Source organism: Xiphophorus couchianus, chromosome 7 (genome assembly GCF_001444195.1).
Source record: "Xiphophorus couchianus chromosome 7, X_couchianus-1.0, whole genome shotgun sequence".
Lineage (NCBI taxonomy): Eukaryota > Metazoa > Chordata > Actinopteri > Cyprinodontiformes > Poeciliidae > Xiphophorus > Xiphophorus couchianus.
In genome coordinates this window covers 30,882,648-30,909,138 of record NC_040234.1, presented here as the reverse complement: position 1 = coordinate 30,909,138, position 26,491 = coordinate 30,882,648, and the positions used below count along the sequence as shown (strand labels likewise).

At 35.7% G+C, this 26,491-nt stretch overlaps 1 protein-coding gene across 3 annotated transcripts in view; it reads right to left on the bottom strand.

The window, feature by feature from the left end:
- The window catches only part of LOC114148216 (partitioning defective 3 homolog B-like), a 210,161-nt gene that overhangs the window by 141,716 nt on the left and 41,954 nt on the right, over positions 1 to 26,491 (bottom strand). For 2 of the 3 annotated variants that reach the window (XM_028023309.1, XM_028023311.1), the window contains exons 4-8: positions 21,712 to 21,806; positions 12,340 to 12,410; positions 4,975 to 5,058; positions 3,820 to 3,945; positions 1,181 to 1,436 (exon numbers count right to left, since the gene is read on the bottom strand). In XM_028023309.1, the coding sequence (XP_027879110.1) occupies positions 1,181 to 1,436; positions 3,820 to 3,945; positions 4,975 to 5,058; positions 12,340 to 12,410; positions 21,712 to 21,806 (632 nt within the window). The remainder of the gene's footprint in view (positions 1 to 1,180; positions 1,437 to 3,819; positions 3,946 to 4,974; positions 5,059 to 12,339; positions 12,411 to 21,711; positions 21,807 to 26,491) is intronic. The other variant, XM_028023310.1, reaches the window with a different exon arrangement.

The following is a 26,491-nucleotide window of genomic DNA, read 5'->3' as shown; positions in this document are numbered from 1 at the left end:
TTTTATATAGTGGTCGAGTTGGAAAAGGCGAATATTATCCAACCAATTGGCAATAAATTACACTTACCAATGATAAATGCAAAAAAGCTAGCTAGATAGGTTGCGAGGGTTTGTTATTAGCTACTTAGCAATAGTCTCAACCACAAAACATGATGATGACATCTGTGTGCAGCTCAAACTTTTGCCTGACAGAAATGTCCAATGAGAAAAAGTAAACTACATAGAACATACAAGAATAAATAGTTCTGCCACAACAAAATTTGGGCTTGTGATATATGAGGTCAACTTACATATTTCCTAATAAATTTAAAACATTTTAAGACCCTAGGATGTGTGAAGACCCAGAGTTAAAAGCTATTCTTCAAAAACTCTCCTTTAATCATCCAGGCAGTAGGTCTGCCTGGAACCAGAAGTACCAAGAAAGCCTTTTTTGTTTATATGCACACAACACCCTGGATGTTCTGGATCATAAAAATTTTTTTAAAACTGGAAACTGGATAGATGAATAGAAGGAATGGATTCTGTCTTTTCTCCTCCCTTACAGAATAAACTTCCAGATTTTTTCACACAGTTTACAACAAAGTAATTGAATAAATATATCAAATACAATGGTTAAAATAAAAAAAAATTAAAATGTGTAGCTCCTCAAACTGTTTATAGGACTGTACAGAGTTCCTGCATGACCAACAAAACTTATTTTTAATAAACTAAGATAATAAGCTGTTGCTAAGAAACTGTTCCCTCTAAGCCAGTTGTTTTTCAAATGTCAGCCAAGTAACCATAGTGACGTTGACGACATGGTTACATGTGTTTGGGTTTTATGAGCTTTTTAGCTCAAGGAAGAAGGTGGACATAAGGTAAAAATAAAGTGGAACTTATTGCTTTTTAAAGCCACAGGAAAAGAATGAAAAACAAATAAAGTATAGTAATAAATACAGAGCATAGAGAGAACTAAAACTTAGATCATGAACATTACATGATGTTGGGTGGAAACAGACCTGATGAAGGTGTTTTATCTTGGCATGAATGCTGTTTGATATCTGTGCTGTCTGGTTGTTGGTAAGTGAACTGTTGTAATTTTGCTGGATTTTTACAACTAAATTGTCATATCCCTTTAATGTTGTTGAGGTATTCTTACACCATACTTGAGTGTTTTTTGTATAACTGAAGCACAACTCACACTAACCGCTTCAAGAATAGGAGTTTCTTCTACAAGACGTGGAGTTGAATTCTCAGGAGGTTTAAACACAGGTTTGGCTTTGACTGGTGGTGGTGGATCTTTGGCCTTGGTGACACGAGGGCTGCTGTTCGGAGCCGTACTGTTGACACACAGCTGACTGATCAGACTTTTCTCATATCGCTCTCTGTTTGACGAGGACAAAACTTCCAAACGAACAAGTGCGGACCGCATTGCCTGACGAAAAATGTCCTGAGATCTACAAAGAAAAAGAGGAAAAAGAGAAAGCAAAAAAAATTGTTAAGTTTGGTGAATGAGTTTTTTGTTTTTTTGGTTTTTTTTTAAAGAAAGCAAAGGAAGTTAGCAGATGCAGTGATAATTTCATCATTCATAATAACATCCAAAAAGCACTTATCAGTTTCAGACAAGAAAATTAATTATACTGTGGGAGGGCATAACTGAATTAGGAGAAAAAAAGAGATTCAGTTAATAAATCTGATTACACATGATTAATTTAAAGAATATCCCAGATCCTTGGTACTTAAAACTTTAAGAAGTTTGATTTCTAACAACTACAAGACAGAATATCAAGGAAATTATAGTTTTAGAAACCGATCCCTTACAATTCGACTGAAACATCATCATTATGTGTGTAAAAGCTTTCCTTTTCCTCCAGATGAATTAGTAAAGGCTATTTGCAGGGCTTTTCTTTTTTATCACCTTCTCTGAGCTCAAAACCAGACAGCCACAACACCTGGACACAGCCATTAGAAACTCATAAAGAATGAAAAAGATCATTTTGCAGGGAATTAATTTAGATCAGATCATGCTAAGCAAGTTACAGGCACTACGGTGTCAGGAGCAATTGGCAATCAGCATCATTCACCGCAGATAAGCAATGGAGTAAATCCAGTTAATTAAAATTTCATTTGATTACACTCCTGTTGTTTTCCGAATAGTTTATGATGATTAGAGTCGACTTTGTTCAAAAGTCAGAAATGAAAAATTCCTCCATGAATTTGATGGAAAAATGTGAAACAGTGAAACTTTGGAAAATTGACAATTCATCTAAAGTAAACTACTATGTCATTATATACAGAATATTTACATTAAGAGTACAGTCATTTTAGCATCATGGAAAATCAAGTGTCTTAAGGCAATACTTTGCCTTATAAATATAATCTGTGCTGAGACATCATTACAATCCATACAGTGTATCAATTTTAACGTTACCCTGTGACAGAGTCTTATTCTACAGCAAAGAATAATTTGCCACAAAGAAGCTAACATCTTCCAAAAAACTAATAATAATTTTCTATTTACAAGGAAAAAAATTATATTTTCTGATTTCGAAACTGTATAAATGTGCAAGAAACAAAGTGAATTTCCCATTAATAAATGCATAAACTACATTACAGTCAGGATATTCTCTGACATTATAAAGTCAAAAATGTGTAAATAAATAAATAAATAAACAAACAAAAACTCTGCAAGGCCTCTAAGATTTAAGTGTTAAAATTAGAAGGTGAGAATGAGAATATTTTGTAACGCTTAATAATCTTAGTAAATTTCTAATATTTTTTGTTCATGCTAATGTCAGAGAATATCTTAGTTCTAAGGTCAGACATGTTTGTCTCAAATCATGGAACATTATCTTTTTTTTTCTTGCAAACGTGGAAGCCATATTTGTAAGGTTGTGAACAACATCATCAACAAAACACTAGAAGTTGAACTATAGTCATGTGACTAATTTGTGGTACTCTCTTTTCAGTCCATGGAAAAACCATTTGAACACAACACTCACTCTGCACGAGCATTTATTATTAACAACTGCTTTTGCAGTGATTTAGATTGTATTGACAGTAGAATGAAATTAGATATGAAAGCTGTGTGTTTTGTTATGAGTATGGAGACCATTGTGCTCAGATGATATCACTATTATGTCTGATTGAAAAAGGCGTGCAGCCACATTTGTGTGAAACCGATATTCTAATCAGGCAGCCTCGATAATAATCTGGCATGGACAACGGCCCTGTGTGCATTCACACAAACTTTGCTGCACAATGCTACAGCTGACTGTAGCATTCAGACTTGTTCTGACAAGTCTGAACAAAAGTATCAGTGCTCTATGTTTGTAAGTGCAAATACAGTTTAGATACAGTGCAGGTGGATCTTAAATAACACAAAATGTTGTTTTTGTTCTGTTTGATAGATTTTTATGTTTCTCAGGCAGACAAACTACATTCAAAATCCTATTTTATTAGTCTAACATATATTTTGTATAACATATATGACCATGTGGAATGAATCTCTACTTATGGAGTGTTACTTTTAGCTATTGAATGACTGAAATAAGTTACCATACAAGTAATTTATTAAGATGCACATTTATTTATTGAACTAGGACTCCTTAATATCTGTGAATCCTAAATTTGTATTGCTCAATTTACTAATAACAAAAGGATGTGAACAAAATTTGCACTCCGGACAATTCTCCTTATATAAACTAAGAAAGTTTCCGTTTCCGGCATTTATGTTAGGCATCTGTGCTGCTTTCTTAGAAAAATAAAAATATGCAAAGTTTTTAAATCAAACAAAATGTTAGCCTCTGAGGAAAAACAGAGATAAACAGCTGCACTCACTGGCTAAATGTCTTGTCCATTAGGTCAGTGTTGTTGATTTTTACAATGCACTCATCCTCCTGGAACAAACCCTCCTTTCTTGAGCGGCTCTCTTCCTCCACACCACGGATATACAGACCAAGAGACCTGTGCCAGCAAGAGATAAATATGAAAAAGCTCATTTTTCTTTAAAGCATAGCATTAATAAAGATTTGATAGAAAATTAAAAGAAAAGAACTCAAAAGTGTTTCACTAAGACTTTTTAGAGGTTGCAATCAATAGGATATGTTATGGTCAGGGCTCCTACAACAAAAAATCCCAGAAGAGTTCTGAGTTCTTTATGGTCATTTAAAATGTAAAACTCTAAAGTTCACCAGAAATGTATGAGTGATATTTACACACAGTTAGGTTTTGACAAAAAGAATTATAATAATAGTCACAAAAAAGGAGAGAAGCAAGAAAGAATAGATAGGACAAAATAGAAAATGATACAAGAATGGACACAAGCAAGAAATAAAAGAAAAAAGGAATAAACTGACTAGACTGTTCCAAACTGTGTAGCAGCAACACTGAAAATTGTGTTTTCAGTGCCGAAAAAACACAAACAAGGAACAAAGACAGTAGCAGGTGAGTAGGCAATCAAGCACACCGTCCAAAACGCATGTGTGAAGCGAGGGATATTGCAAACATTATCTGAGCAAAAGTAACATGTGGTAAAAAGAAAATAATAATAAACAAATATATCTTCATAGAGGAGGTGATACTAATCTACAAATAAAGTTCAACTACACAAGAATAAAAAAATCAGAGTACAAGAAAAGTGATTGTAAAATGACGAAATGAAACTGAAACAAGGTGATGAGGAAAGGAAGGAACGGACAAGAATGTGTTAAGAATGAAGATTATAAGGACAGTGACAGGGTCCACAAGAGTCACGAGAACAATTATTCAAAACCATCATTCTGTCCTTTAGGAAGTTTCAAGAAAAAGAGAAAAACTGCACACAGTCCTTTTTCGTTTTGTTTTCCTTTACTTGGTAGTTCCCACTGTGTCTGCAGAGTTTATGTACCGTACTTCCAAAAGCTATTTTGTGTTTCATGGTATATCCAGAATTAGATCTTCTGGATGTGTGCTTTTTCAGAAGAAACAGGGTGGATGAATGTACACAAAACTCACCGTCCGCTGAGAGAAGAACAGTAGGGAACAACATGAATGCCCAGAGGATTGTCCTCTCCCTGGATCTCCACCATTCTGGTTAGACTAGAGAAACACAAGTAGATGGTAGATACAAAGACAAAGCAGATAAAAAAGTATTCAACAATAATTTTATTAGACTAATGCTTTTTACCTTTTGAACAGCACATGAGTTTCAAATGTAAAAAGTAATATGAATGTGTACACATTAAAGTAATGGTCTTCTAAGAATTTGTTTTTCAATATTTAGGACTCCAAGCAAAAGAGGACAAAAGGTAATTTGCAAATGTGAAAATATGACCATAGCCTTAAACTAATGTGTGCAAAAGCAGATATATTCACCTTTTTTTTCTGAATCCAAGCTGAGTTTTATGTTTCTAACAGCTAAAATTAATCTTCCATCATTGGATCTATGAGTCCACTCTCAGTACAACACTGCTTTTATGCAGTTTATTAATTCAAATCACCTACTGGTTTGTCTTCAGGCATTCATTAAGATATAAACATTTAAATGCTATATTTTTCATAATATTCATTTTTTGTGAATGCACAAGTTATAAACCACAGAGAATTGTCTTGACTATTGATGTAGGTAAAATGCTTTCCAGATTAAATATACATATTTAATTTGGTAAATAAGTATTTGGCATTAAGTATTTGAACACCCTGCGACTTTGCAAGTTCTTCCACTTAGAAATCATGAGGAAGGGGTGTCTGAACTTTTCATCTAAGGTTCGTGTTCATTGTGAGAGACAGTCTAAAAATATATATATAAAATCCGGAAATCACAATGTATGATTTTTTTTTAAGTTTGTTAGTGTGTTACTGCTGCAAATAAGTATTTGAACACCTGTGAAAATAATGTTAATATTTGGTACAGTATCCTTTGCAATTACAGAGGTCAATCGTTTCCTTTAAATAGCTTTATAAATGCAGTGTGTGCAGGTTTGCACAAACTGCATTTATAAAGCTATTATGGTAGAAAAACAGAAAAATGTTTTGAATAAAAAAACTATTTTTTGAAGAAACATTTGTGCCACTATAATAAATTAGTACAATACTGTTAGAATCACCAGTAGCTTAACCCGCTCAAAACAGTGGGCATGACAGTGGACAGGAGAACAAGAACATTCTCCTGTCCACAGGTAGAATCTGGTAAGCTGTTCTTACCACATTCTTGGTGATGGTGAGTGATGGTGAATGATGGTGAGGATGGTGAGTGAGGCCACTGCCTTCTCTCATTATCCTCAACAACACTGTCCATTTCCGGTTCCTATGAACCACTTTTCTCATTTATTATTCGAGATAGTAATCTTTTACATACAATTTGAGTAATAAACTGAACTTAATGCACTGTTTGATAACTAGGGTCAATTAGAATGCATGTATGATTGGTTTAAGTTTACTTTTTTGTGAAGTGTCTTGAAATGATGTCTTGTGAAATGGTGCTATCTAAATAAACTGAATTGAATCGAATGAAAGCAAGACAGAGATCACATGTGCGCTGGCTCCGATCTAATCTCAAAGCTTGTGTCTCTTGAGGAAAAGTTTGCAAATTGTTGCACTCGATTGACTTTAGATTTCCAATGAATGCTAATACCGTACTGAAAATATGCTTTTATGAAGTACTTAATCCGTGTCTGTGGATGCAGGCCTCAGAGAAGGGAGCGCTCTACTCAATTCAAGCCTAATAAAGGCATAGACCACAGTGGATGTATGTTTGAAGAATATGTTTTGTGCCTTTCTTCTCTGTGGGTTTCTTCCTTACTTTGAATCTCTTAATGTCTCTATGTGTGGTTTGGATTATTCAAGTGTGTCTCTGCTTTACATCCTGCCTTTTAATGTATGCGCGTGCTAAAGTCTTTGTTTGTTTGATTGGTTTATCTATCAGAGCACAGCCATTAATCCTCTCGTGACCTTCTCTCTGCTCCCAGTGTGTATGAAGGGGTGTGTGTGTCAGTGTGTGCCTTTTTAGCAAGTTTGTCTAAACTTTGTTTTGCAATCTTTCATTCATTCTCTGTCATGCTAACAGTTTATTTCATGTCTGCCTCTCCCACTCTAGCCCATCCATCCATCCCTAAATCCCCATCAATTGATAGCACTACAGATGCGGATAAACTCCAGAGAGGGTTACTGATGATTGTGGGTGGTGACTGTGGAGACATGCAAAGTATGCTAGCATGTTTCCTCTCTCTCTTTCTCACACACAGACTCATAAATAGGCACACAAAGCTGAAATTGCCTCATCACAGCTTAGTAAATTTACATGAGTACAAACAGCTGCAGACATGACCGTAAAGCAGGACAGACGTTATTTTACACTCTGATTCTGCAAGCTGGACTTTTTTTAGGGCTGACACAAAACCGGTAACTAGTCTGTGACTACAATAATACTTACACTATCCAGGCAGTACAAGCAACTATTATTAATTCTTCAATACTCCAAGGACCAAAAATAAACACCAAACAATATTAAGAGGAAAATGAAGCAGTACCATGGACCGTCAAGTGAACCATAACACACATTTTATGAATTACTAATACTGTCATTGCTTTTGAAGCATGTCAGTGCCAGTACAAATCTTGATTTTGAGAACTTGATAAAGCTGTTAAAAATGTAAGCAATGAAACCCTAAAAAAAATACCAAACTTATTCCACTATAAACTTACTCAGCCACCTTGTAGTGGTGTTAAATATCCAAATGCGATTATCTGTCCAGTACACTGTAACTAAAAACATTCGTCAAGTAATACCAATAGTAGTGTACAGAAGTTGTATGCTTCTTCAGTCAAAACAAACCATAATGCACTGCAGGCAGAGTCAAACTAAGGCTAATCTTAACATACTATTGCTAACATTCCAAGCTATTTATTGTTATATTAAGAGGTCTTGAAAATGCCCAAGTATCTGTCATTACTGTCACAACTCTTACGCACACTGACTCTGTGTCAGCCCAAGCTTGAGGATTTGAGTGATTATTAAGAAAGTGGAAACCAAAACCACATTTCAAGTTTATTTTGGTGATGTCTACATCATAGATGTGTCAAAATATTGACATATTTTCATTTTACCCAACTCCTCTTTTCTGATTAATTAAATTCATGTTACAACTCAACATTTGCTTGGAATAAGACATTCCAAGCATCACACTTGGGTAATAGTTATTTTCATACAGAACAGTAAAAAAAAAAAGAGCAAGAACCCAGATACTAGCAGCTATGATGAGTTCCCTCCATAGGGTAGCTTAACTCAGTCTTGTGGGAGCTGCTCTTTGTTATAAGTCCATTGCTGTGGTTTAGGCATTGGCTGGACGGATGGTTACTACTCATTGGCACCTTGTTGTTGTGGTCTATTTTCATCACTATCGTGACATGAGACGTTCATGTATTAGGCAGAGCCCTAAATACAGGCAACACATCCTTAAATCACAGTGTCAATTTAAAATAATAACTGAAAAAAAGGAGGTAGGAATCAGAGAAGCTTTAGAAATGAAACAGTGAGTGAGGGAGAGAGGAGGCGCTGAATTAATTAGACAAGGCTAATAAAAAGAATTATTATGAGCAGGAAAATAACATGCACCCCTCCCTTTATCTCTTCCCGCTGCTGCGCCTCTGATCTCCACCTACTACACACAAACACACACATACACAAAAGCAATTGAGATCCATCTGCATTTCCTTTTTCTTCCTTTATATTTTTTTTGTGAAAGATGTTTGACAGGCTGCATCAATGCAAATACTGAAGTGGGGTTGAGAGAGGGAGCAACAAAACGGGTGAGACTTGAGAAAAGAGACACGAAGCGCAATGAATGAATAGGAGGGAGAAAAAGGAGCTGTATGCACAGAGAGTAGGACAGAGCGAGGCAAAGAGAGATGAAGAGAGCAGGTGTTCTCTTTATCCAGCTGCCACTTTACCGATCCTGCCTATGAAAGACCGAAACACTGAAGAGAAATGAAAAAAGAGGATATGCATCACCAAACCACTCTCTTTGCACCAATGCATTTCACTCGCTCATTACTATTCTTATCAATGTATTTCTCTTTTTTATGGCTCTCTAAGTGCACAGATGTAAAGATAAAAGTTTGCACAAGACTAAATGTTAGTAAGAAAATATACAATACAAAAACAAATACTCATTGCAGGAATTGACTAAATAATTGAGAGCACATTATTACATTATAAAAGTTTTATTTTGAGTATTCTTTCATTCAAATTTTCTGAAGAACCCTTAACTGAAAAAGTCGAGGGGAAATGCAAGCAACAGAATTGAAAATTAACAGACTGAGCACACATAAAGAGAAGAAAATTACTAGATCCGGGTTTAAGTATAACCACAATAAGACCTTTTATCACAGTTGATGACTAAATCTATTAAAGCACAAATCACCAAAGATGTATAGCTGGTCTTAAAGAACAAAATGCTTTTTAAATCTTGTTTGTTTTGTGCAACCAGTGGAACCTATTTACCTGTTCACCTCTCGCCTTCTAAATCACCTTCAATACAGTGCCTGACTCACAAAGAAATATAGTGAAAACGCCATTTCAATAAACCAATTTGAAGTAAATCTGTTTCCCTGTATGAAAAAGGCCGTTTTGATTTATGCATAATGAGTTCTTTGTGGCACATGTGGTGTGGTTAAAATAATGATTAGCCATTACTGTACGTTCGAAGGTGTAGAAATACTCGCTCGCAAATACAAAGGGGACCACAGTGTGCGTGGAAACAACGCACACCACACAAAAAAACACACATTTATTTAACTCCTGCTTTGCTGTTCTAGTATTCATGACCACATTCCTGCCTTCATTTTGGACTTTTTTTTGTGCAATTTCAAGGATCGTTTCCCTGGTGACCACAAAAACCATTACATCACTTTTACATTACTCACAGCTGGGATAGTTCTTATTAGATTAGACTATGTGTGCATGAAAGGATATGTGTAAAAAGAAAAGTTAGAGGGAAAATGACACAAATGGGAGTTGGCAACTACTTTTGTAATAACCTTTGTATTTTCTACACTGTACTGCTCAGTAACAGAGATGGTAATGGAACTGAAAAGGTTTCTATTTAGTTAGCTTAGCTATTGATTTGGCTGTCAGAATTGTCTATTAAGGAAACAAATAAGTTGATAATGGCACAGCAGAAAAGTAGGGGGAAAAAATTGCTGCAAACAACTTTCATAGATAGTGCTGATATGTCTGTTTCCTTCTTTGAGTATGAGATGATACATAGGAAGACTAAAGAGGGTCTCTGTGAGGTAAGTTCAATTCATTATTCAAATAATCATAATATTTTGTTCAATAAATAGTTATTTATTCACAACTATTTTATTACAGAATGCACGTAAAACATCAAGACAAAATATTTTTATTGATTGAGCTCAGGGTGTCAGACGAAAAAGGGATAGCAAGCATTAGCATGAGCTAATCCGTTAGCAGCAGTAGTTTATGAATTCAGCAGCTCAAATCAGAAACATTTACAACTCAACAAAGAAAAACCAAATACAATTGAATTTGTTGGAAATAATCTTACTTAAGGAATGACATGAAACTAGCAAAATGTCAAATATTTATAATAAAACATTTAAAAAAAAACTCAAGGAAAACCCTTAGGTCTGAACAATGTGGACACCTAAAGCTTACAAATGCAGCTTATATTCAGGCATGCTCAACAGTCTATAAACTATGGCAAATGGGCCACACTTGTTCAATTTTAGTGAACTGCAATCCAGAATCACACAGCATTTTGGGGGTTGTAGGCAAAGGAATGACTTTAGCTCCTCAACCGCTCACAACCAGATAAGTAAAGTTGGTGGCATTGACTAACTCACTCTTTGGTTACCTAGCAATAACTTGTTGAGTAACTTGCACAGCAGCAGTTTAAGGTTTCACCAACATGCCATATAACTGTTTAAAACGAATCAACGGCAAGGAGTGAAAACTGTGGATAAAAAAGGAAAGGTCACATCACCAGTTTGGAAGTATTTCAGATATTTAAAACCAATAATAATTATCGGCATGGAGTGATATAAATGCCATGAGAATCACACTCACGCGGCAAATTTGTGTGCGTGGTCCAACGTTTCCTTCTGCCATGTGTATCGTGCACGTATATCAGGTACAGGTTTTGACTGTGCCTTCCGATAATACCCTGCCAGCCTCACACGCACACTTCCTCAGTCTCTTTCATTGTTGCTCAAAACGTCACTTTTGTCTCACTCTTGAGCTTGTGCTGTTAATTTCATCTCGCAGCAGTCCAGTCTTTGAAAGATTAGAGCCGTATAACAGCTGCATCAAAGTGCTTAGAGCGTATGAAGAAGAAACGGTATATAGTCCGGAAATGAGATACATTGCATCAAGCTCAGTTTCTATGTTTAGGTCAAGTAATCTAAAGTGAACTTATAAAGCTGTAGAAGTAGGCGTTTTTGTATTGGCATCATTTTTTTAAGAATAGAACTAGACCAACTCAAAGGCCATATGACAATGTAAAATCAAAGCTTTGCCAAGTGGTAGAAGGAGCACTTCAATATTTGCTCTAACAAAGCTAAAATGAGAATATCTGACATGTGACACAAGGTGCAAGCAAACATTACAGCCGCACTCTGGTTATTGTTAAATAGATTTTCTATAGTTAGTTTCTCTTTTGTAGCACATAGTAACTGCATGACTTCCCCTTGTGTCTAAAAGGATCCAGCTCCAAAGAGCCTTGTGTCTCTCATGGATAGGAACAAAAAAGCCCCTCAGAGACACAGGGCATCCTGCAACCCAGAACTTAATTAAGCAACATTCATTAGTTTGTGCATTTAAAAATAGCAGATGCAACTGTGTTTATCTTTGAGACCATGTGTTTATGGCAGTCTAAGCATATCTTTGTGCCTTTTATGTGTGTGTGTGTGAGCCCCTGACCCTGTTTTGGCAGTCTTTTGTAGTTAGCTAATGATGGAGTTTTTAACAGTAAATATATCTCCAACAGCCTTGATCTGGATTAGAAAACAGCTTTAATGAAGAGAAAGTGGGACAGAGGCACACTCATGAAAACCAATGAACATGGATGTTGCACAAACAAAACCTTCTCATTGGACAAAAACACTCATTTCAGACAAACAAACGTAATGGTTTGGCACATTATCGGGATAAATTACTAGCAAAGCAGATGAAGACAAAATCAGTACAGATGAGGACCACAAGAGGATTTACAGAAAGAAATCAGCTGAAACTCTTTTGATAGTAATCAGTTTTATCTTTTGTTTTCTGTGCTTTCAATCAGAATGCTTTTCTTTTTTTCTCCAGATCAAAATTTTAATTTCTCATTCATCATTGATCTATACAGAAAAAAAGGCACTGACCTGCCACTGAAGATGTTTTTGACTGGAGCTCGTTCCATCCCTCTAGGCCCCTCCACTTCAGCACCGGCTGCCTGCAGAGCACACACACGAACACACACCCCCACACACACAACATGTGTCTTATTAGTCAGCCAGTGGCTGGGAATTTTTAACACTTAACAATAGCAGGGAATCAGTCAAAAGAAGAGCTTACACAAATTTTAAGAAATGTGACTGAATAAAAAAAAAAAAGATGTAAGCAGCTGCAAGAAAATCAAAGAAGCTCCAGTGTTTTGATTTTAACCTTAATGAACTTCGTTTGAAATTCTGAACCCAACAGTTAAATTTTTATAACTGAAAACTGACTGGAACACAAAGGGAGAAAAAAAAAATATGTGAAGTGATGAGAGAAGAAGATGCTAATTTGATCAACAGATGAAGCACTAATTAATTTTTGAAGGCAAGCAGACGGTCTTGTTAAGCAGTAATAAATAAGAGTATTAGTGGGCATGGCAACCAAATGTAAAAGGAAGAAAGGTATTATTTGTCCACAATATAGTATGATTTATTACAAACTAATTATAGCAGTTCTGAAGTCAATCCAACATATCTGAAACATTAATTTCTTTTATTCACTTGATTTGTTATATACGTAGCTCCCTCTCAATAAATTAGATCATTAAAATACTACTTTTAATTATATTATTACTCTTATAAAATATTCTTTTTATTACTTAAGTTTAAAAGTAATAAAAAGAATGGTAGAAATGTGGCCTCAAGCAAATGGAGCTGATACAGTTAGATAAGATTTTCAATTACAAATTCATACCTTCCAGAATGAAAGAAACCAGCTACAACACTGGATATTTTTCTTTTATTAGCTATGTTTTATTGCTCTTGTTTTAGCATCACAGTATCTAGGGCCATAAACATCCAACAACTTTTTATGTACTTACAAATTAATTAAACTTAGCAAATACAGTATGATATTACGATACGATACAGAACTCAAAAAGAGTCAACCCCAATGGTTAGGAAATTTTTACAACTTCCTTTTATTAGGATAAAATTGAGCCTTTGTCACCTCTGTATCAGCTCCTTTGATCTGATCATTTTAAATGTAAAACAAATTGTTGAAAGTGCAATATGGCTATTTCAACTTTACAGCGGCACAAAGATTTTTGAATCAAAAAGATCAAATCAATTCCTCTGCAGTACAAAGATAAACATGCTTCGAATTATAAGGATATTTAATTCATATTAGAAATTCCAGATTTACACATAAACAAATATGCAACTATCACAGGGTCATCTCGGAGTAGGCGTACACCCCGGCCACACATTTGCGTAAACATATGGAGGCGAACACACAGGTCAATAAGGTTCTGTGTTAGTAGATGCCTCTAATGGATTCAAAACATGACCTTCAACCTTTTACCCCCGTCATCCTACCCACCCATATGACCCATTCTGACAACTTCAGAAGGAAATATCAGAGAAAAGGGAAAGAATGTAACAGCAAACTGAGTCAAGAATCAAATACACAGCAGATGTAAAGAGATGTAGGAGGGCAAGATGAAACCTAATAAAGACCGACGGCCAATGCAGTAAACATATGTTAAAGATTTAGTGGATTGGAAATTAATTGGTCTGGTCTGGCTGTTAATGCTGTCATTTGAGCTTAATTAGTAAAAAGATGACAGGTGACATTAATTATCCCAACCTCACTGTCATGACAGTCACTCATATATTAATTGCAGAGCTACTGGTGCTTAATTGTGTGTCTCATTTAATGAATGAATGCAGAAATAGTTTCGCTGCATCATTCTCTCTATGAAAGAACAACATATTAATTACAAAGGCCAGCAATGCCTGTAACTTATTAAAGGGCAATTTAAAGCAAGTAAATGAATCTGAACGAACAAATGTGCCTCATTATTCACATAAGCATTTGAGCGATTTCATAAAACACAGACCAATTACAGTTACTGAACTTCTTGTAGAAAGGGCAGCAACAAAAGTTGCACCTTGTACAAATTTTTGTGTTAAAGATAATACATTGGTTTTCAAATTAAGATAAGAGCAATATTAATATCATTACATGTTGTAGCAATTTGTACACTTTGCACCAAAAAGTGTGGCGTAGGATGGTGAACGTCTAAGTTAATTTTAATGGTGTGAAGAAGGTAAATGTAACAAAAGAAACAAAAAAGAGAAAAGAGACAACTACTTGCCCCAGAAAGCCTCAATGAATTGAAGCAAAGTTGTAAAGAAGAGTGGGCAAAAAAAAGTACTCCACAATTTTGAAGAAAACTAAGACATACAAAAAACCAGTAGTTCAATTTTACATGCTATGGGAGGTTATACAAGATATTTTATTATGGAGTGTACCAAACGTTTCCTATAAAAGTACTGACATATGCCGAACCCTTCATTTTCCCAATAACTATAACATAAAGATAGAGCGCCACGGTAAACAAACCATGGGTTTCACCAAAATGTAGTAAATAGGTATAATAAACAGAGATTAAAAGACCTTATACTTTAAGAAAGCAAAATAAAACCAAATTAAATAAAGATTTATGTAACATACTGAGAGGGAAAGCTATGAAAAAAATAATACATCATCTGTCAAGATTTGACATCTTAATCAATACCTTTGAACATTAGTGGCCCTCCAAAAACTGAAGGACAGAAAAGCAAGATTTCCATTTTTACTCTATGATTAATAATCCTGCGTTAAGTAACTACTGCTCATGTATAATAAATGGGCTGCAAGCATTTATTATTCTTGGTCCAATTTAATAATTGCTCAAAGTGGATAAAAAGACCAAACTATTAGTGATATTACTAATTAGTAAATGACCAATCAGCCAAAGTGTTCCCTGAAAATGCTCCAAGGGCAAGTATGATAAATGTTGGAATGCTGGCTTTGCATTTTTTCCATTTATACTGCATGCATAGTTTCTATTTGTATGTTTATCTATATGAAAGTTGTAACCTGAAGATAAGCGGTGAAAATATGATTAATGAATGAAATGTGTTTATTTGTAGTAGTTTGCACCTGAGTCACAGTTTTATAATAGATGGTAATAAAAAAAAATATTTGAGCTCCATTGTCTATTATAACATATTAAAATGTACAGAAAGGACTGTTTTTTTTAAATCAATGTCACAGAGGGCACCTTGTGTATCTGTATTTCTTTGACCTTACCTGTATAATAACCTTGCAAAAAAGTTACATCCTGTCATTGTAATGCAGTATTAAAAACAAAGCTTTATCACACAATCAATATCTTTTACTATTTACAGATTCTAATAAAATCAATACTCTGCTAAAATTCAAATTTCAAATTGTTTTATGCAAAAATGCAAATGTAGATTGGATGAAATAATGTCAACAGCAACCATTCAGGGTAACACACAAGTCAAGTACATGCATATGAACCACCCACAGAAACAAATGCAGGTGTAGCATGACAAATAAGTGCTCTGCTGCCTTCTTAGCCCCAAAGGTACTCTGTGCATAAGTAACAACTCCTTGTCTAACTATCACATTACCAACCACCTTGTGTATCTGTATTTCTTTGACCTTACTTGTGTGTTTTTAAATCTACAATACGATACAAGCAAAAATCCCTACTGCATTTATTTGCAAGTTTAAACAAGAATTGTTCGGACTGTAGGACTTAATCTTTTAGAGATTAAAACTACGTAAAGTAAGTTGCAAGTGAGTAGGAGAAAAGACAGACAGAAAAAAGAAAGACAGAAAATTACTGCAAAAAGAGTACTTTCTTCCCTTCTCTGCTCTCACCAAAAGGCCAAGTGACAATTTGAACAATTACCCTGGAGCCATTACCTCTGCTGGAACCTGACTGGTTGGGAACAGCCAGATGAGTGAGTGAGTGATGGGTGTGTGGGAGGGGGTGCACATACCAGGATGTGGATGCATGAGGTAAGGGAGAAAAAGTAACAGCAAGATAAAAAAAACTTGTATAAAGAGAAAAAAAATGTTTTTTATTTATTTACAGCAGATGCTTCTCCAAAGTCATTTACTGCATCGACACTTATGTGGTGGTTGTTACAGCACAGCAGGTGTGAGAGTGAAAAGCAAAGACAGCAGGAAGATTTGAGACACTGAAGGCCATCAAGCAGGCAGAAAGCTGTTGGAAAAAGAAAAGAGACTATTTTCTTTTTTTGCTTTTAAGTTTTAATAATTAGACAAATTTTAACAATTTAACAACAGTTTTATAATAAAACTCTGACTCAGGTGCAAGGTACTAGCACCTTGCACCTGGGGGATATGAGGAAAATCTAATATCCTGATATATTTTTGCTATATCACGATACATATCACAATACTCTCAAATGAGCTCCAATGTTATTTTAAACTATACTCCTTGCAGCATGATGTCACCCACACAAGTTCCCGCACCCATTTCCCTGCTAGGCTTAAATGTAGCCTCATATAAAAAGGGATGCTGTGTTTTGCTATGAACTGTCTACACTATGACTGGATAACAAGGTGAGAAATAAATTTTAACTTAGAAAAGAAAATAGCAAGGGAGAGGGAAGTAGTTCAGTTATGCTTGACTTTGACAAACTTAACATATAGATGTGTTGTGGAATAAGGTGTGTTTTGGTTCAGCTTAAAAATAAAAAGGCGACCAACACACAAACTGACAGAGCATCAATAAAGCAGGTGTTTAAATTAGCTAATCGACCACCGCTGTGTTAGCGTGGCTAATGGTAGCGTTGGCTAATCTACCACAGTGATCACATATTAATAATCGCAAAATACACATCAAGTCTAAAAGCATAAAACTGTAGCAAACTGAATGTTCTGCTCTATGTGGGGGTAATGTTTGAGTGTTTTTGATTCCGATTCTGGTTTTGAATCCTAATACCTAAAGTTGCGTTGCTGTCAGTTGCTATGGCAACAAGTCTGCATAAAGCCAACAGAGAACAGAAAAAAGAATGAATGGTTTTGAGTTATTATTCCCATTGTATATCACTAAACAAATCATACCTACATCTCCAGGTTTCACTTTAACGAAATAGTTCCGCCGCAGCAGCGTGGCTATGAATGGCATGTAAAAGAATAGTCTGATTAGGCGGTGAAATAAATTTGTGATACAACCTTTTGTCGTAATAGTTTTATAACGTATTACGCAAATTACCTCATTTTGTTCAACATCCTCCATATAAAATCCAAACCACTGCCAAATTATTGATTCAGCGCTGTTTCTCTTCGGAATTAAACGACTTTATCCGATTCCTCTTCAGTTACCGTCTCATCCACCTGCTCTCGCTGTCACCATGTTGTTTGTTTTCTCCATGCAGCGTGATTGGTAGAAAGTTTTCAGGTTGGGAGGGGGAGGGACTAGTGATGCATTCATAAAGTGTCGGATAAACCATACTCACAGTGAATTTGACGGTGAAAGTTTATTATTTGAACGACAATTTATACTGGATGGCTGCGATATAGCCATTTTAACTATCGTGAATTAAAAATATCGTGATAAATCGAGTATACTCGATACATCGCCCAGCCCTACAAGGTACCGCAAAGTTTTGCTAGCAACTGTAGGTTTTAGATCCACAAAGATGAAGCTGTTGGATTTAAAATTCAAGAGAGCCACAACATGTTTCTTCTAGAAGATTAATGGCTACTCCTATTGAAAAACATATTTTTTTCCAAATATTAATGTGTTTTTTTTTTCTTTCAAGATAGACATTATGTTTTCACATGCAACATGTTTGACTAGTGAAAGGCGTTGTAAGAATTAGTGCTAAGTTATTAAGAACCAAGAGTTCAAAGAAGGATTGCTGCAAAGGTGTTGAAGGAAAGCTGTAACTAACAATTGGTACGCCTACTGGTCTCACTGGTTTTGAGATCTTCCTTTCTGCAGGTTCAGTTTATGTTTGAAGAGTTATTTTTAGATGTTATTATAAATAATATTATTAAACATTTCATTCAATTATAAAGGATTTCATTGTTTTGGATTCTTGTTTGACAAAAGAAAGCTGAATATTGTGTTTCAAATTCACAATTCCTCACATTCATTGTAAATTTTGTAGAAAAACACACAACCTTACTAATAATGTTTTCAGGCAATTAATTCATGCCATCACTCTATAATTTAGAGGGTAAGAAGTCAAGGAAATTCAGGTATCCCAAGGTCAGAAGGAGAAGGCAAATATCATTCACCAGTGAGTTCTGGATCTCTTTCCGGTGAGACATAACTGGAAAACCTCCATCAGAATGCATCTAAATCTCCTCCACTTACTCCCTTTAACATGAAGGCGTTCAAGCTCTAATCTAAGCTCTCAAGGAAAGATTATGAAGATTATTTCTAAGATTAAGCCAAGGTGCTACAGGTACAAAACTCATTTCAGCTTCTTGTGTCCAAGATGCCATTCTTTTGGTGATTATTAATATTTCATGACTGCAGGTAAAGGCTATACAGTAAAAAGGACCAGTAAATCTTTTCCCAGTTCTTTCTTCTACACAAAAGTCATTTTCAATTTTACTTAAGCATCTCACACTGTCTTAGACCATATTCTCACCGGAGGTAAACATGCAAAATTTTTATAAAGGATCAAGAAAAAATTAGAAAATGCTGTTGTAGGTATGCCAAGCCGAAAAGTGTCAATATAAGACTGCCACAGAACGATGCAAAAAACATAGAACACTAAAAGGCACCAAATTGGTTAATTGTAATATTGAGGCCCATGGGGGTTAGAGATAGAGATAAAGCTAGTACCTCACAGCTTAAAAAACAAAGGCATGGCTCGCAAATACTTATTGAAACATGAAATTGCCATTTTAAAATGTTTCCACTCTGGGACCCGTTTTCAAAAATTGTTTCTGGTCTTCCAAACCTCCAGATCTGTGTGGACGCACAACCAAAATAACAAAAAACCTTTGTAGTTACACCTAATCCCGTCTCTGCGAGGGCTGGGCCACAGGCTTTGCAGAAAAAACAGCAAAAAAGCATCAAAAGCCTGCAAAGAGTTTTGTGACATAGACTGTATGTTGAGGACAAACACACTTTAAGGTTTTACTGATGCTTGTTTTCAACATAACTCCACTTATAGGTTGCAGATCTGAAATGTAGTAGAACTGGGGAACAATAGGTAATTTATAAGCTCTAGGTTACCATTAGTTTTCCTGTGTCAATTTAAATGATTTACTAGTTTAAGCTAACAGCTAGTTGTAAAAATGCACACCTTTATTTATTTATTTATGCACACCTCTATTAAATCTAATTCACATTGCAGTTAACATGGATTAGAGCTGGGAAATGTTGATATAAAAGAATAAGGCTGTAATGCTCACACCTAACATAACACTTTAGCATGCTGTGTACATGCTGCACTTCTCAAATACTTGGTTGCCCTGAGCAACATTAAGTAGAAACACTGACCACCTCTGAGAACCAAACATATTCCCTAAACAAAATGAACCTTGCAAACATATCATTCTAAGGGGAATACAGACTTATTAAGAAAGGATGTTTGTCCAGTAAGGAGTCTCGAGGGAAGAAGCCTCATCACTCAACAGTTCAATCATGCATGGAGTTAATTTAAGCGGTGAACTTGAGAGATCTTCTGTGTTCAACAACAAAAGAGGAATAAGAAACAGTCACACCATCAACAGCCACCAAAACTACATCTCTAACCAGCTAGATGCCTGTGTTAGTAGATATTTTATTCGACAAGGGAGGTAGGTATAAAGGTCAAGAAAATTAAGACATTCTGAGTACAATATCACTAATTATTATATAATACTAATTCATGTATATAATATGAAACGTTTAGGTTTAAATTCTTTGAGGATCTTAAGAGTTATGTCATGATTCAAGAAGCTGCTGTTTTGGATGTGCCAAGAGTAATTTACTCAAGCCCACAATTTCTAATCGGCACTTTATAAAAATAAAGTGAACTTGACTGAATGTTGTTTCTGTTCAGTTTTGTACTTAAGACAACATAGCCAGATAAAAAGACATCTTGCACTTCACTAGCATTGAAAGTAGAGAAGTGAAACTGAGCTCAGCAGTAGTAAGGGAGGAGCAGATGAAGCTAACAAAAACTGTGACCTATGACCTTTGAGAAAGTCAGAGATGGCCTCAAAAGATACAAGGGGGGTAAACTCTTGAGAGTCATCCATCTTCATTAATGGAGCCTGATGTGGCAAAATGTGTCTGAGAAGAAAGGAGGGGAAACGAGAGTCAAAATTTACCCCCTCTCTTTAACCACATGTATCCTCACATGTTTGCACTGAAAGGGAAACTGCTGACCTGTGTCATTGTACCACTTGAGGATTAAAATCCTGTTGCCCGTCTGGACCATTAATTCCGCAGTACACAACCTGCTAGGTTAAGTTTAATATATCCATGTTTTTAATTTATTTTTAACTCCACTGGACAGGAATTAATCACCACTCGCAAGATTTTAACTGTAAAAGACTCCAAAAACAACTTCACTCAACTTAAGAAAGAGTGTTGCAAACTTTGAAACTGAGAACAAGAATGCTTTTCAAGTAAAAGGGCAAGAGGTCACTAAAATCAAAGTATTTATCCCCTTGAGAATCTTAATATGCTTAGCAATCTGCCTATTAGATTACAAAAGCACTGGAGAGAGTTCATAGTGATAATATATCAAAGTAAATCAATATCTCCAAAAAACTAAGAGACCTCTACAAACAGAAAAAATATGAGAAATTTAATCCTGAAAAGATTGGTTTAAAGACTAACTGAAAGAGACTGCATATTGTTTGTGGAAGCCAAAGTAGCATAGCTCTAACAGTTAAATTGTTAGAATTATAAACAAAAATCAGATGAGAGTAGACAACCACTTTGAAGATTTCATCAAAGGTGCTTCGATATGACAACTGTTTCCAACAGGTAAGCATACTATTCCTGATGATAACTTCACAAAACCTAATTTAGAAAAAAAATGACTATCCCTTTAAAAATTATCCAAACTACTACATATTAACGAAGGAATAACCAGCAGTGTACATGGATACTAAAAAAGCAGACAATCATAGATTAGATTATCTTTGGGGAACAGGGCTGAACGTGTAGATCAGTGATTATTGGAAGTGCTGAGGATTCTGAAGTTATTTAGCGTCTTATTACATAGAACAAGAGTTTCCTGTACCCAATTTTACTACCCTATTAAATTGGGTACAGACAAAACACTTATCATCCATTTCCATGCATTCACGTGCAAATAATTGAACATCGGCTTGTGTTAATTAGACTCTCCATCATGTCTTCTAGGTTTCTTATTAACACAGACAAATTTAATTTATTTACCATCCATGTAAATACTTTTAAGCTCGTTGATATTTTCTTTATTATTACCACAACTTCTGAGTCTTACCATCACAGTGCTATCTTCATTGTAGGAGGGTTCAGTCTCTGTCGTTTGGGGGTTGAGGGCGGAGTCACTGCTGCTCCTCACCAGCAAGGGTGTGTCTGAAAATAAAACACACAAAGAGAGACAAACTTATATATATATACATTAAATACAAGGAAAAGCAACAAAGGCTTTGTGATGGCCTGATCACAGGCTTTGTGATCAGGCCATCACAAAGCCCTGATCTCAATTCTAGAGAGAATTTGTGGGCAGACTGGAAAAGGCGTGTGCAAGCGACTGAATTACACCAGATCGGTTAGGAGGAATGGGCCAGAACTCCAGCAAACTAATGTGAGAAGCTTCTGGAAGGAATAAAGGAAAGTCAATCATCACTGACACTAACTTCTGATTTTGATAGTAACAAATACATTTCTGACATATCCTTCTGTCATCATTGTGGCATTTAGCAAATACAAATAATTTTGATTATTCTAACTAAACTAAGACAAAAGTTTGGTCTTATGTAACTTCAGACAATGAGAAAAAGAAAGTATTTTTATTTGATGTATGTAAACTCCTGGTTTCAACTTTAAACTGAAATTAGACCCAACTCACTTCTTTCTAACAACCACAGAAAAAATACAATCTGGCTCAAAAATAGGCCAACAAGATGTTGCATTAAATTGCTATTTATTCAGTGACGTGTCCAGCCTAACTCCTTGCTTAAAACAAAAACATGCAAAGTGTGCAAGATATTGTACTATTTGAACCAAAACCTGTTTTCAACTACAGCATCTTAATCAACTTAACAGCCAGCCAAATTTATGTATGTACTGTATGTAAACATGTATAAGTAACATACAAATCCCACAACCTCACACTGAATGTTCTGACAGCAAATGCTGCAGAGGTGACAATGTGCGGGAAGTGTGAGAAGTTAATGTATTATCTGCTCACATCCCATCGGTGAACACACTGTTGTTCATGCATCCAAATGGCCAATAAGTGGCTGATTTGTAGATTTGTGTGTGCAAGTAGGTAACAGATGATAATGGCTCTTTTCTTCACATCTCATCGGCCCTCTGCATAAAATCATCATTTACCAAAAACTGATAAATGGAACACACCGCGCTGCCGTTTGTGCTGCTGATGGGGCTTTGGGGGAAGAGTGAAAATGAGAGGAAAGTCAACACTGCAGAAAGCTAAGCAAATAAATAAGATTTAATATGCTGTGGTTTTTACTATGATGCGTGCTGTACACTCTAAAGATCCACCATTCCCACTCATAGGGACCATCAATCTATACATATACATTAAGAACACTGTCATGTACTTGCCTAAAGCTCAATTGGGAATATAATGGCAAAGGTGGTAGCGTGGGTGGAGGGAACTCTACACTGTTAAAGTACTCTGAAGACATACCAAATGATATTTGTAGGGTCATATATTGATTATCACAAATGGACCCATGGTGCTCTTAAGAACTACTGGGTGATATGGATTACATCAAACCTCTAATCAATTCATCTCCTCAAAGGAAAACAGTTACAGGGAGATGGTTTGATGGACGAGATAAAAGGTAAAAATGAAAGATGGTTATTTCAGACAGACTATTAATTTTTGCCGTATGACATGCACAGTACCTCAGTAAAGTGTTCATATTCTTAGAACTTGAACTCCTTTTGAGAGTTTCAGGCTACAGATGTCAATGTAACTTAATTTGATCGGCCAAAACACTTGTTTTCCAGATTATTTTTAAAGGCAAATATTTTAAGCATGCTCTTATTGTTATTGGACTTCCCTGAATCAATACTTTGCTGAACCACCTTTGTTGCAGTTACATTGGACACCCCATATTCCTAGGAGTTAGAGACCACAACCACCCATGTTTCAATAGCTGAAATCTGTGAACACTTGAGACCCACTCTAAAGACACTCACGGTTGCCTATTTTAATTGTTCAAAAACAACATATAACTCAATATGCACTGATACTCACAACAGAAAACATCTTTGCACTACTGCAGAAGCTAACATCCAAAGTATTCCTTATTTCCGCTCATGGGGCTACAGCCAATTAGCGCAAAGGAAAATGAAAGGGACTCCTGGACTGGCAGCTTTGCAAAAACCAGCTAATAGCTTGTCAAGTACCATTACACCTCGGTATTGCATCGTCCCAAGCCGCATTTTGTTTAAAATGTCTTTTTTATGTTCTACACTGAAACCAGCAGTCTTGTATATGCAGTACAACCCCTCTTTTTATTGATATTCATGGATGTAATAGTCCACACACTGGAAACTAAACCATTCTTTTTAAATGTTTAAGACTGATTAATGTTTTAATAAGAAACAAGACATGTTAAAATGACACAAATTAAATACCTGCAATTAAAACATGGCATAACTGTTTTGCAAGCTTGAAGTGGTTTGGTCTATCTGCAAACCTGGTTGTTTATGTCACTCCCTTTAATTTATAACTAATTTAAGTTGCAGTATACTATGATGGCAAAGAGGCCTCATAAAGAGCCACCATCATGAAGAGCCATCTTCTGCAGTTTAAACTGTTGTGCTAATTCCGATTTTTGTTCGATTGTTGGTTTTTGATGTCCCTAAAGATCCACAACTCCAACAGCATGTCATGAAAACACACATGCCAAATGATGCTGGTGAATTGACTTGTTTCATGTAAAAGGACAAAGTGATCCATTATGGTGGATTCATGGTTGCATGTTAACAGCAGAAGTACAATCTCAAAGGGGTTTTAAATCTTCTGCAGCCAATAGTGGCAGATTTCCTCTGCAGCAATAGCCACGTTTTAAAGGCTAAACTTCAGTGAGCATTGTACATCTGAGACAATAGTATAAAAGATATCTCTGGCCATGTTAACACCAGAACTTTCCTACAGAGAAAATCATGGGTGGGGTGGCGATGAAGATAAGAAATGACAAAGATTGGAAAAAATAATGTGAGACTGTCAGAAGGAGAAATTATGAGCAGCAGATAACAAGCTGCTGAAGACGGAAAGAAAGAGCCAACTTGGACTGAAACTCAAAACAGACAGTTACGGAGGCCTAATCCCGATCTCCTTTACACAATCATCTTGACAGTCTCTAGAGTTCTGTTACCTCCAATCTTACCGCTAATCTTTACTGACAGGTGACTGTACTGTAACAGACTAAACTTCCCATCCCAACAGTCTGGACAACCCAGCAAGGGTCCCTGTTTTGATTTAAGACGTTTGTACTTTAGTATTATAAACTTTGCCTTATATTCTGTTAGGTCTGTTAAAAAAAACAACAACATAAAAATACAATATATTTAATTTTAACATAAAAACAAATGATAACTGATCAACTCTAAAAGGAAAATAGATACATCCAGTCAATATGATGAAGGATAAAAAATAATTACCCTGCTGATGGAATGCAGCTTCAGAATAAATGTTGAAGTGAAATAATTTACTTTGGCTGGTTGTAAGAACACAAAGCCTCTGATTAACATGGCTTCTTTTGTAAAGTAAAGTTTATTCAAATCTGAATGACAACTTTAAGCCCCCTTCACAACCACATATACAATAACTCTAGTGAACAAGCACTCGACTTAAAAAAAGACATAGGGCTGTGAAGAAGTGACGGAGAAAACCAAACAGAGACAGACGCAGTGAGAGAATAAAGGTCATGCAGAAAAGTCTGGTTCAGGTAACACTGAGCAGACACAAACACCGGTTTTTGGTCTGCAGCCTGACAGAACACACGTACTTCCTGTCTTCCTCTCCTCATCTAACTCTCTTTGGCCCGTATTTCAATGGCACAGCTTCCAACATTCTGGCCTCTGCCATCTTGCCTTCATTAATGTCCCACCCATCACATCCTGACCTTTGACTGTGCTGGAATTCAAAGTTAACAGTATTTCTCCAGTGTATCAAAAACAAAAGGCTCTAATACTATGCTTGCAGCCTTGCAAAAGAAGTTATACTGCAACCTGTAACCGAAATGTTTGTGGGGGTTTCTCTTAGCTTTTACAGTACCACAAAAAGCTCAGCCAAGCAAACAATGTTAAACATTTTACATTAAAGAAATCAAATTCTCATGTAGATCTTAGTAAGATTGTGTAAAATCTTACAAAGCAAATAACAAGCCACCAGCAAAATGAAGACACTCATATCAGTTGCATTTCTCTGATGTTCTTTCTAAATTTATTTCTCAAGCAATGAAAGAAGTGCTCATAATCAGAGGAACATATGACAAAGACCTCAAATTACTGTTTTAAGTGAAAGAAGTTAAGGTAGGATTAAAATTATATCAAGTTAAAATCTGCTTTTTAACTCTTCCACGATTTTACCACAATACTGAGGAGGAGCGTAACACACAAAAAAACACATTTCAGTGCAACCCAACCCCCAAACAAAAAAACCCATGTGGGATCCAAATGACGGCATCTCTTAAGACTGCAGGACGGATAACTAAAATATTTTAGATTTTGAGGTTCTCTCGACTCCTAAATCAGTTGGTATATCTTTATTTTACTTTGACTTTTTCCAACATTGCTCTGGTTAGTTGCATTTTTTTCTTTCAAACCTTTTTAACTTGCGTGAAATTCTTAATTTTTTTTAAATTTGTTTAATCACCTTGTGACTGACAATATTTTATCTTGCTTTCGTCCTATCTCATCTGATTGTAAATATCTAACCTTACATCATCAGTGGTGTGGAATATATTTGAATGTGTTGCAATATGTTGATTTCACATGTTTGACCAGTGATTAAGAGTTGCTACAGCTGTTGTTGAGATGCTATGACAAATGGT